Genomic DNA, 13,490 nt, shown 5'->3' on the forward strand with positions numbered 1-13,490 from the left:
GTAGATTCCATCCATTCACTATACTTTTCTAACTGAGTTGTCCTACATGCAAGTACATGTTTTTAATGTTGTCTGTCTTCTGTGCTGTTCCTGTAAGTTTGCTATTAAAATACATTAAACTATAAAAAAAAAAAAAAATCTGACATAAAGAGACTTTTGACTCAGTTATCAAGGTCTTCCCTTGTGCTCCTTCCAAGACCTATGTAGTTACCTATTCCTGTTCCTGAGTCTCTGTAGATGTCTAAATACCTGATGCTTTTCTTGGATTTAAGGTTTTAGGATTTGCATTCCATGCCCCCACCCCATCTTTTGAGTGTTAGTTTTAGTCAATGTATTTTTTTAGTACTTTTAAACATCAAACTACTTACTTCATTGGCAAGTGACTGAAATATAATTCAGATTGGTTTAAGAGAGAAAAGGGAAGCATCCAGATATAGTAGGAACTTCAGGCACAGCTTGATCCAGGTGCTGAAATATTTTTAGATGTTGTTCCTATCTCTTGGTTGTTGCAAGATGGACTTCTTTCTCAATCAATATTTCTCCAAGAAATGGCAAAAGTAGTCACTAAAATTTCCAAGCTTATATCCTACAAGCGAGCAACCCAAGTGTGAAGACAGCAATGCTTTTCCATTAGGGAAAAGTCCAGGGATTACTCTCACTGGACTAACTTGGGGCACATGCTGGTGCTTGAACTAACCATTATGATTAAGGAGATGGAATATGCTTATTGGCTAGGCCAGGATGCACACCTAACCCTGAAGCCAAGAGTGGGGGTGTCCAGCCCAACTGCAACAGAGTGAGAGTGAGGGACAGAGACTCCTCAGATGGTGACTGGAGCGGGGATGCTGGACGAAGCAGACGAGGCCCAGTATGCCTGGTATCCAAATCACTGCTTGTCCATAATCTGTTCAGAGTGGATTGCCTGATTTCCAGAGTCCACTTCTCCTATTCCTGCTGCTGGAGGCGATTCCTGTCTCAAGGCAGGAAACTTAAGGAATCTTAGAATAAGAGCTTAGCTTCTCTGGTAACTGCCTTTAGTTTCAGACCCTGTGACCAAGCTCCCATCTTTACTGACATCCCACAAGCTAGGTCCCTGTCTCATCACCCTGTGGGCTTTTCTTCACAGCACTGGCTTGTGCTTTTCCTTCCATGCTGTTTGTATTTTTCACCTCATTGATTCTGCTTGCTTTATTTCTGCTTCATTATTACTTTAGCCTCCTTTTCCCTGTACTTGTCTCTTTATGTCCCTGACTCTGTTTCATGACTCCTCTCTATAAATTTTACTCCAGTCACAGTGCCAGCTGCTGGTGACTTCGTTCTCTGTGTTTTCCAGTTTGTATTTTCCAGTGTGAGATTCCATTGAATGTAAGATCTTTTAGACTTGAGCCATATCATAGGTAAACGCTCAGCATACAGATTAGCTGCTCTTAATGTGCCCATCTCTACTCCCACCAGCTGTAGCTGAGGGAAGGAAATGGTGAAGGTTGTTCTGTGTACAGAATGCGGCTGACTAAAACCACCTCCTTCAGCAGGAGCTGTGAACCTGGCAGCTTCCCTTATACAGAGTTATGGGCAGAGAAAACACTGCCATATCTACACAAGTCTGGAAAATACTTCTAGAGATGCCACCACTATAAAGTGCTGAAGAAGTTTGCTATCGATCTAACTGAATTTCCCTCAGGCTCATGATTTCCCTCAGGGACTCACTGCTTCTTGCAAAGTCCTAAGCTGTCTTTTAATGACAAAGCCCTCCAAATCCCAAACACTTCTTGTCTTCAATAAATGCTGACTGAGCATTTTCCACCTCTCCCCAAACTACCTCTTTTCCCAGCAATGGCCAACTACGTCCCTTAGATTAAAGAAGAAAGCAAGGAGCATTTCACCGATTGCCCTCAATTCATGCATTGTGATATTCTTCCAGGGAATTTCAGACATTGATGAAGAGTTCATCTTGAAACAGTTTGACATTGACTATGAGACCAAACCAAGCCATGATGCGCTCCACACGATGAAGCCAAATCAGGTTGCTCTGGAGCTAAAGCATAGTGTGGGGCTCAGTAAACTGCAGGAGCCAAAGTTCTTCCAGAAACCAGGCTATGAGAGGAAACTCCAGAAACCACAGGTAATTGCAGAAGGGGACCAGACGGAAAATCAAAGAAAATTAAGTTGTATTGAAGTCTTAAAGTTCTTGAATTCTGGTGTGTCATGGGTACTGGTTTTTTAAAGTAGAATTCTTGAATTTTTTTCATGATTAATATTTGTTAAACAAATGCATGTTTAATACCTATAATAAAGTCAGTTATACAAATGAGGCATATCATTTGGGATTATTTTTAATACCTGAATAGTCATTTTCAGAGATAATTTGTTAGGTGTTTTATATGTTGAAATACTAAAAGTCAGTAGAAATATACATGAATGGTTATTATTGCAAGAGCAAAATGCTGCAATTAATTATTGTGAATGCTGTTAATATTATGTCCAAAGAATTCTTGGATTTTTGCTGGAGTCTTATTGACCACAAACCATCATTCTTGACCACATGCTTGCCTAATGATTAACAGGTTTCCTCAGCACCAAGTTTCTGTAAAGATGGAAGAACAAGGTAACTGAAAGGAGAAATAACATGCCACGTTCCAAAGGGAAGTACTATGGGACCCTAAACTACTATTTACTTTTCTACACAGTGTGTCACTGGAAATATATATACACAAGTCAAGTTATGTGAGTCAACAACAGATTTAAGTGCCTAAGTTGGAGGGGAGAGCCCTTCCCTGAAAGTGAAAAACAGTATTTTATCTCTAATTGTCTTCTGCCTTTTACACATAAACTTTGATATTATACTTCCAATATTTGGGACATATTAATTTTGTCCTTTACAGTTGAACACATTTGCCAACTTATTTCGACACACATTATGTTTCTATCCTTGACTCCATTGCATAACGTTTATGAAAACTATGCATTTCATCATGAATATCAGCACTTTTATTTTTCCATTTTCCTTTCATCTTTCTAAAAGGTAAAATGCAAAATGGTATTAGACAGGTAAGTTATGTCCATCACACCTGAGGCCTGAACCACTGCTTGTCCTGATTCTGGGCTGAATAAAATTGCTCAATTCTCAGTATGTAGAAATAATTATGCAAACACTGCTTTATAAACCATGGAAGTTATTGCCAAAATTGAGCCTTTGACTGGCAAATGGAGGGTCACTATACAAAAGTTGAAAATATGTTTCCACATAGTATCTTTTTTCTTCTGACTAGAAGACTTCTTTTAACATTCCTTCCAGTGTGGATCTGCTAGTGATGAATTCTTTCAGCTTTTGTATGTCTGAAGACACCTTGTTCTGCCTCATTTAAAAAGATTCAGTGGTCACCTGTTGTCTGTTATCTGTAGGGGTTATGTTTCAAGATCCTCCAGTAGATGCTGAAACTTTGGGTAGTACTAACTCCTATATATACTGTTTTTTGATCTGATAACAGGCGGTTATGAGTGACTAAGGGTGGGTAGTGTGTACAGTGTGGATACTCTGGACAAAGAGATGATCATATCCCTGGAGGAGTGGAACAAGGATGGCTTGAGATTTCATCATGCTACTGAGAATGGCACACAATTTAAAACTTATGAATTGTTTATTTCTAGAATTTTCCATTTAATACTTCAGACCATGGTTGACCACAGGTAACTGAAAATGCAGAAAGCAAAATCATGGATAAGGAGGAATTTTGTATTTTGTGGGAAAAGAATTCTAGTTCAAAGTTAATTCACAGTTTTAAAAATTTCAGTAAAGATATTGCTTTCCTGTCGTCTTGGTTGTACTGTTTCTAGGAGAAATCTTACATCATCCTCATCTTTGTTTTTTTGGGATGTGCTTTTTCCTTGGATGCTTTTAATATTTTCTCTTTGTCACTGGTTTTGAGCATTTTGATTATCATAAACCTTGGTGTATCTTTCTTCATGTTTCATGTACTTGTGGCTTGTTGAGCCTCTTGGATTTGGGGGCCTATAGTTTTCATTAAATTTGGAAAATTTCGGACCATATTTCTTTAAACTTTTTTTGTTGTTGTTTTTCAATCCGTTCCCAGAACTCTGATTACCTGTAATTAGGCCACTTAAAGTTGTTTTACAGCTTACCACTGCTCTGGTCAGCTTTTTAAATTCTCTTTTCTTTTTGTGTTTCTATGGCTATGTCTTTAAATTCTCTATTTTTTTTTCCCTGCAATGTCTAATCTTCCATTAATCCCATCTAGTATTTTTTTAGAATCTCATGAGTTACAATTTTTATCTCTAAAAGTTTAGCTTAAGTCTCTTTAATTTATATCTTCCATGTCTCAACTTCACCTTTTGCTCACAAAAAACATAGTTATAACAATTGCTGTGATGTCATTGTTTACGGATTCTAACGTCTGCATCAGTTCTGTGTCAGTTTCCATTAGGTGATTTGTCTCCTCATTGTGGGTCATACTTTCTTGCATCTCTGTGTGCCTGGTAAGTCTTTGATGGATGCTAGGCAGTGTTACTTTTATCTTACTGGGTGTTGAGTATTTGTATTCCTATAAATATTCTTGAACTTTGTTCTGGGATGCAACCAAGTTAGTTGGAAGTTTGATCCTTTTGAGCTTTGCTTTTAAGATTTGTTGGGGTTGGGTGCGGTGGTTTATGACTGTAATCCCAGCATTTGGGGAGGCCAAGGCAGAAGTATCACTTGAAGCCAGGAGTTTGAGACCAGCTCGGGCAACATAGTGAGACCCTGTCTCTACAAAAAAATTCAGAAAAGAAATTAGCTGCTTGTGGTGGCATGTACGTGTAGTCCCAGCTACTTGGGAGGCTGAGGCAGAAGATTGCTTAAGCCTAGGAGTTCAAGGCTATAGTGAGCTATGATTGTGCCACTGTACTCCAGTCTGGGTGACAGAGTGAGATTTTTGTTTCTATTAAAAAAAAAATTTGTTGGGAAAGACCAAAGTAATGTGGGGTAATTATTCCCTACTATTGAGGCAAGACCCTTCTGTGTGTTCTGCCTAGTGTCCTGTGGATCTTTAGGTTTTCCAGGAGGAGGAAGGCACTGTTCCTGGCCCTGTGAAACTGCTGGACACTTTGCCCTCTTTTCCTTTTGGTTGGTTCTTTCCCTGAGCGTGGGTAGTTTCCTCCCACACATACACAAAGGGGTATGCTCTGATTTCTCCTGGAGTTCACTCTCTGTGCAGCTCTTTCTTTTCTGATACTCTGTGCTGCAAACTTTCTCTGCTTTGATCTGTCTGGACTCTTGGTCCTGTCATCTCAATTCAGAGAGTCCATTGGGCTCCTCCTGGGCTCTGCCTGAAGGCAGTGAGCTAGGGCAGTCGTGGGGCTTATCTTGTTTGTCTCTCAAAGATCACTATCCTTGGTTACCCCATGTCTTGTGTCTGGCATAGTATTAATTCATGTATCTTTTTCTTGTGTTTTTGATTGTTGAAGGTGGCAGGGTAAATCTGGTCCCTATTCTGGAAGTCCTTGTCTTTATTTTCTGGGCGTCCCTGTCTATTTTCTGACTCCACAAACCCTCAGGACTTCTAAACGGTGGTCTTTGGTGTATGAGCTTTCCTGCCACCTTAGCTTTGCTCATAGTATTCTCGCTTCCTGGAGTGCCCCTGCTTTCCATGTCCATAGGCTCTATCTTCCTTTAGACCCAGGAAATACGCTGATTTTTCCATGGAGCTTTTCTAGGTCCCTTGGTTGACATTAATTTGTTCTTTCTTCTAATCTCTCACAGCACTCTGTGCCTCTATTTTATATGTCTTTTTTTGCCCTCTATATTAATTTATCAATTTGTGTATGCATTTATTCAAAAACAGTAGCAGGTTTCTGAGCACCTACCACTATGTGTCCAAAAGTGCTGGGAACAAATTAAGCAAAAATGGAGGACTGCCTCCTGCACTTACGGAGATTACAGCCTAGTGGGGTCGACAGGTAAATGATTATAGCGAAATGATGTCATGGTGTGTTCAGGACATAGGAAGAGATAATCAATTCCAGCAAGCACAGAGTGAGGGCATGTTTATGAAGGTATCACAGAAGAAATTATGTTCATCTTGAGTCTGGAAAGATCACCAGTTACCCAACAACATAACATATTCCAGCATTCAAGTTCTTTAGTGTGGCAGTAATGTAGATTCCATTCCCCTCCTTCTCCCCTTTCTTCTCCAATCTGTTTTCTTCCCTCTTTCATTTCAGTGGTTCATATCTGAGGGCAATGTGCCCCCTTTCCCCCACCTCAGGGATATTTGGCAATATCTAGAGATGACATTTTTGGTTGTCACCACTTGGGGGATGCTATTAGAATCTAGTGAGTAGAAGCCAGGAATGCTGCTAAACATCCTGTGATGCATGGGACACACACACACACACACACACACACACACACACACACAACCCTCCCCTACATACAATGAGTTCTGCAGTACCAAATGTCAATAGTGCCAAAGTTAAGAAACATGACTTTCATTTAGCAAATACTTATTAAGCACCCATTATGTCCTAAGTATTGTTTAGATGCTAGGGAGATGTAGCTGGGAATAATTTCCGAAGCTTATATTTTAGAGGATGAGAAGAGAGACAGACAAACGATCAGAAAATATATAGCATAGAAACGGTGATGAGGGTCATTAAGTAAAGCAGAGAAAGAAGGCAAAGAGTGTTGGTGGGAGGTGGGGGTTCCTTTTTTTTTTTTTTTGGAGACAGAGGCTCACTCTGTCACCCAGGCTGGAGTGCAGTGGCCTGATCCCAGCTCACTGCAACCTCCACCTCCTGGGTTCAAGCGATTTTCCTGCCTCAGCCTCTGGAGTAGCTGGGACTACAGGCATGCGCCACCACACCCAGCTAATTTTGTATATTTACTAGAGACAGGGTTTCACCATGTTAGCCAGGCTGATCTCGAACTCCTGACCTCAGGTGATCCGCCCACCTCGGCCTCCCAAAGTGCTGGGATTACAGGCGTGAGCCACCGCACCCGGCCTGGGGTTACCATTTTTTAAATTGGATGGCCAGGGAAGATGCCACCGAAAAGATGACATGAAATAGGTAAAAGAGGAAGCCATGGGTGTGTCTTGGGGAAAAACATAGTAAAGGGAACAGTGTGTGTAGAGGCACTGAGGCAGAAGCATGACAGGGGTGCTCTGGAAATAGCAAGGCAGTCTGTATGCTCAGAGCGGAGAGATCACAATGCTGAATCCAGCACTGGAAGAGATTTCCCTCCTGTCTACTCTGTCCCATTCTCTCTGTCTTAGAGCATATCTGGCTTGACTCTAGAATGCCCCACACATTCCGCCACATAGTTTAAATGTGCATGAGAGGAGACAGGGCCAGAATCTTTGTGGTTTCATGTTTCTAACACCCAAGAGTTAGACCCCCTTTTGTGATGAGACAGTGTGGGTATTGCATTCACAGTATCAGTCTATGAACCAACAAGAGGTTCTCCTAACGTCCTTGATGCACTGCTGAGGAATGGCAGAAAGAAGGGAATGAGATATGTTCATTTACTTCTTTCTCTCTTCCAGTTAAAAAGGCAGGAGCTTGGCCGGGCTTGGTGGCTCACACCTGTAAGCCCAGCACTTTAGGAGGCCGAGGTAGGCAGATCATGAGATCAGGAGATCGAGACCATCCTGGCTAACATGGTGAAACCCTGTATCTACTAAAAATACAAAAAATTAGCCGGGTGTGGTGGCGGGTGCCTGTAGTCCCAGCCACTTGGAGGCTGAGGCAGGAGAATGGCGTGAACCCGTGAGGCGGAGCTTGCAGTGAGCCAAGATCACGCCACTGCACTCCAGCCTGGGTGATAGAGCAAGACTCCATCTCAATAAAAAAATTAAAAAATTAAAAAAAAAAGAAAGAAAGAAAGAAAAAAAAAATAAGGTAAAAGCTTGGTGTTAGCAGTTTGATAAAACAATATTGTAGCATGTGCAAGGCTGAGCACCGTGCTGGGCTCATACTGTCTAATAACTTACTATTTTGATTGAGTATTATTCAAGGTCTTTACCCTAGGGGAAAACATGTGATTTTTACATGATTTCTAGCTGCTTTACGTACATTCTCTCCTTTAATCTTCACAACAGCCCTGTGGGGGTGTATACTATTGTTATCTCCATTTTACAGATGAAGAATTTATGTAACTTGATCATCTCACACCTACTAAGTGGGAGGAAAGCTGGATTTGAACCCTGGTCTGTCAAAATCCAAAGGCCATGTTATTAACCACTGCATTATTTTTTAAATCATGAACTTTAATGTTTACTTTGTAAAATCAAAGCATGCTGAAATTTCACAAAATACTTTGGCAAGGACCAACCTAAATTCCAAAGTAATGATCCTGCTCTCCTAAGCTAAGCTTTAGATGTTTGAAATGACAAACAAACAAAAAATCAATGGCACTGGGAATTATGTTACTCTCCATAGAATCCTTGTAAGCCAAAGTGGGTGAAGATGAGGTATGGAGCATGGTATTTGAACCCCAAGTTGTGGAAAAAGCAAAGAGCAGACGAGCCTCTGGTTGACCCTGAGGTCTCACATAAAGCTCAAGAGGAGAATTTTAAAAAGGAACTGCAGGAACAGGTATGTATTTATACTGAGATTCAATCATCTGAGCTTAAGATGATCACAGTGTGTCTGCCACCCTCATACTGAACTAGACTCTGTGGTATAATACAAAGGCTCCTGAAAGCCCTCCACCTTGCATATTGAATTCAGCAAGGAGAAAGCCAAGTCATGTTATGGAGAATATGTAATAAGCAAGACGTGGAATCTCCTGGCTTTGTGGTAGACATGACATCTCTATGGGTATTTCAACATTCTTGGAACAATTTATTCCAAGAATAATTGTTCAAAGGGCGGTGTGACTTGGTAGGACCACCTCAGTGCCCAGAATAGATGTGATGTCATGAGTTCTCTTTGGGTAACAAAACGTGAAGCTTGTTTCCTATCAGCTATGGGTGAATGTCAAAACATTCAAAATTTCAGCCAGGAAATTTCTTTTAGGCAATTTATTCAAGTTGTAGGATCTGTCTGAGAGGAAAGGGACAAAGGTTAAGCACTGTTTGATATTACAAAGCAACAAACACTCACAACAAGGATGTGCTCTGATTTTACTACAGGTAAGCTCTGTGCCTGCTCATTTCTTGTGTAAAAGTAGCTAATGGAAAGAAGATACTCATTATAGCCCTGGAAATTTGGAAATATTGATGAAACACTTGCATAGTACTCTAAATGAGGATATTTGCAAACCTCTTCTCTTTTTCAACCAACCCCAAACTTCTCCCAGATAACAGATGTGAAAACACTTTGAGAAAGCAAAATACAATACGAATTAGACTTATTATTCATCAGTAATCACTCATCAGTTGTCTTCTTCAGATTGGAAAGCTAAGACAGGAAGGATGGTCATTTTAATCTTTTCCAGTACTGAATATAAATTCTTATTTTTAGGTGTGAGGTATGACACAAATTTATGAGCACCACATGTTTATATAAGTCTCAAAATTATGTAAATAATGTTTGGCAGAATTTCTTAGTATGGTTTTTGGAGAGCCTGAGTTTATGTGAATTTAATATGTAACATAAAGCTATTCCAGTTACACTTTTATTATAAAAGGTAATATCATTTTCTCAAACATTTAAAAAGAAAAATAGCTACAAACTTTTGCTTTAAGGTGTCTAGAGTTCTCTTTTTAAAAACATATTCTTAATGACTAAGTCTTAAAGACTTCAAAAATTTTACAAAACATATTTCATTTTGATGATAAATGCTATAAAGATGTTTTCCAAAATGGTTACAGTGAGCGAATAAAGTAGTATTATTTAAATTTTGGAAATATAACTGGTATAACTCATATAGTAAAAGATTGTTTATCAGGCAGTTTAGACACAGGAAGGATTCATAACAATGGAATTGTTCTACAATAATTTTTATAAATCACACCTTTTTAATGCCTGAGGAATGATTTACCTTATCAACTATAGGTGGTACCACTAGACTGTGGCACCCCAGTTTACAAGACACAGGCACTATGGGGTACTGGTAAGTACTATGACAACATGACTGTCTTTCTAGGGACTCATGAGTTTTGACTATTCTTGATAGATTTGGTTTGGAAGGTGAAATGGTCTTAAAGCACTGAATTGCAATTATGTAAACTTTTGCATCCGATTTTTAAATTAAAATAAATGTAAAGAAAAACCAAAAAGATGCATAAATATCACAGATGTTGGGACTGATCAAATCAGTTTTGATTGTCATGTCCTTCGAAGTTAAGATCTATGATTTGTGGACATACTGTTAATCTTAACTAGGTTAGATTCCAGACATCATAGGTCAATAATTGTCTAATTGCTAAAATGTATTGCCCATCCTTAATACGGGGATAAGGAAAAGGGTAGGAGAAGGAGAGAAAGCTGGACATCTTTAAAAGCCTTCATATTCATCAACTCAGGAACATTACACACATATTCAAAAACAAGAAGGATATGGATTAAAATGAGATACTTTATAAAGAGCTAAATGCTTTTAATGAGAACAGATATGAAATCAAGCTTCTGGTGACTGACCCCTTTCTTATGTGGGTACTGTTTTAGGAGGAGTTACTTGCAGACCTTCACGGAACAGTTGCCTTTAAGGATTTCATTCTAAGCAGGGGCTACAGGATGCCACGTGTGAGTAAAGAGTTATTTCAGAAGGCCCTGCTGAGGGGCTTCGTGGCTCACAGTTGTTGATGGGAAGAGGTTATGACCCTGATAAACCCAAATAGTTCTTTCACAGGCACATACCAAGACAGGCCCCTGGAAGAAAGGACGTGCTTTTCCCCAGACGGGGACTCAGAGAGAGGATATGGCATTTTGCCCTTTTTATTCTGCCTATTTGGTTTCTGCTACTGTCAGAGATACTATTTCCCTGCTGATCTTTGACTCATCTTCCTTGGGTTTGGCCTCAATAGGAGGTCTACGTACAGGGCATGGACCTTGCAAATTCCAACTGTTACTCAACACCCTGAATTTTCTAGGATGTTTTCAAGTCTCCTTTACATCCTTGTCTAAGGACAAAGAGCTGTGGCTTGGGTTAGGACAAAATAGAGTTGGGATTTGCAATTTTATCATTGCACTATTAGCTCTGCCTCAAGTGGAAACAGGCTAAGGCAAAAGTTCACTTCGTGGGGAGCCTGGCCAGTGTCGTCTGTCTTTTTTTCCTTTCTTCTTTTCTGCCTCCTGGTTTCCCCTTACTAACTTGTAAATCTGGCCCCAGCATCTCCACACAATGTGGTCCCCCTTTGGACAATCACTTGTAACGGGTGGGGTGGGAGGTTGGCAGAAGGGAACATGGAGTGGGAGGGGCTGCTGCCTCAAGCAGTGTGCCCAGATCAGCTCTGTTACTGCAGCAGGAGACAAGATAGGCATCTAGGGCTGAAGTCATAGCTGATAACGTCATGCATTTGTCCACTGTCCTCTGTGTGCACATACCTTGGGGGTCTTTAGGGAACAGTGCAACTGAGATGGTCAGAAGTCCCTGGAAATGGGAGATTTGATTTCTGTTTTTTCCAAGAGTGATAGAACTAACAATAGCTGATACTGCTATTAAATAAATGTAGGACCAAGTTCAGAATCAGACCAGTTTCAAAGTTAAATCAGGCAAGTCTAGAGCATGAGATGGAGATTTGAGATTGAGAAACTCCATTATAGAACTGGTTTGGAGGGACTCCTTTAGTTTGAACATCAATACTAGGTCTGCTAGATATATTTAATGTACTTATACAAATAACTGCCTAATCTGTGTATGAGGCTTGCATAACTATATTTATATATAATATATAAAATATAAAATATGCATATGTAGCTTTAATGTTACATAATTATGTGTTTACATGTCCATATTAGGTATGTGAAGATATACTTCTATGGTATATGTGTGTGTATATATAAATCCTTATTTGCTGTTGATATTACTCATTTTTGTATCTTAACATTTTTAGTGGCAAACAGATTTCTTTTTTTCATTTTGATGTGTCTCCTGTTGATTCAGTCCATGCTATTGATGAACATTTAGTTCAGTTTTGGGCAAAAGGAAGCATGCCTGACACACTGGCTATCCTCTTTTCAGTCACATTGACTAGAGAAATTATGCCCCTGGTCACAACAGAGTCCTCTGAGAACACCTGTCACTCAAAACCCTACAATATTTTGTCCCTTTATTCTTACATCCTATATTCTTATTTTATCAATAAAATTTCAACTGAAAGAGAGAAGGGACTCTATCACAGGGAACAAGATATATATGCATATACACACATAGAGTTTATAAATATGTATGTGTGTATACACAGTTATTTCTTACTTAAATCTATATGTGAATATTCTTTTTTTAACCTCCTGTATATATATACATTCACATATGTTACGTGAACATACGCACTTACCTACACATTAGAGTATTTGCTGCTGGATTATCTACTTGATGCATCACCCACAGCCCCATTCCCTCTGCTGCACAGATGGGTCCCAAGCCTTAGTAGCAGGGATGGGCAGCACAAGGCTATATTGAGCTGGGCTGGGCCAGACTTGGGCACAGAACAAGTGTGAATTCCATCTGAGTGTTTCTGATACTGTGTGACTACCTTCCAAAGACCAACATCTATCATGGTCAGATTATTAACATTTTTTGCGTAGTGTAAGGATATATATTAGAGTGTGAAAGTTTGAGTTGGGTATGGTAGTGATTGTGGGGAGGACTGTACTGTACAAGTTTTGTTTGTCAGTCTAATGAAGGTTCTCTTATTTTTTTTTAGTTCCTTGAGAATATGTATATTGGGAAGGAATGTAAACGTGCATGCAATAAGACTCCTATAAAATGAACTCAAGCATAGAAGAATCATAGGAGAATGATTAGGCAGATTTTATTACTTCGTACTTGGCTTTTTCTCTGTCTCCTTTTAAAGATTAAACAGAATTTGTGATGAGGGTCCCACTGTGGATGTTGAACTTTGACTTGGCAACATCTGTAAACGTCGTACCTGATGGTTATAAACATTTCTCAGTGGATTTCTGCTTCAGTTAATCAGCATTTTGTATACTTTATCACCTATGAGATCAATATTCACATGTAATCTTCTCACATTTTTGTAGCACTGTGAATATTATATAGGCATATCAACTATCTGTAAAAATAAATAAAGCCATAAATAAAAACAGAATTACTCTTTTGCTTTTTCCCCAGGTTCTTCCCCTGGTATTGAGTGAGTACCTCCTTTCTTTTTCCTTTACAATATTATTTTCTTTCATTTTGAATTAAATTTACTGAGATATTTTTTCCTTTTGTTGACATTGCCATGGGTGGATATTGTCTGTTTGGTCCCACTAAATCTTATGTTGCAGCTTGATCCCCAGTGTTGGAGGTGGGGACTGGTTTGAGGTGTTTCAGTCATGGGGGTGGATCCCTCATGAATGACTTGGTGCCATTCTCACAGGAGTGA

General features: G+C 39.5%; 1 protein-coding gene across 1 annotated transcript in view; it reads left to right on the top strand.

Annotated features, from left to right (window-relative positions):
- FAM47E (family with sequence similarity 47, member E) overlaps nt 1-13,200 on the top strand; it is a 32,960-nt gene extending 19,760 nt beyond the window's left edge. The window contains exons 5-8 of the mRNA XM_011927245.1: nt 1,922-2,122; nt 8,434-8,589; nt 10,606-10,683; nt 12,807-13,200. Coding sequence (XP_011782635.1) covers nt 1,922-2,122; nt 8,434-8,589; nt 10,606-10,683; nt 12,807-12,872 — 501 coding nt within the window. The 3' untranslated portion in view covers nt 12,873-13,200. The remainder of the gene's footprint in view (nt 1-1,921; nt 2,123-8,433; nt 8,590-10,605; nt 10,684-12,806) is intronic.
- The last annotated feature ends 290 nt before the right edge of the window (nt 13,201-13,490 follow it).

This window comes from Colobus angolensis, unplaced genomic scaffold (assembly GCF_000951035.1).
Source record: "Colobus angolensis palliatus isolate OR3802 unplaced genomic scaffold, Cang.pa_1.0 Scaffold70, whole genome shotgun sequence".
Classification (NCBI taxonomy): Eukaryota; Metazoa; Chordata; class Mammalia; order Primates; family Cercopithecidae; genus Colobus; species Colobus angolensis.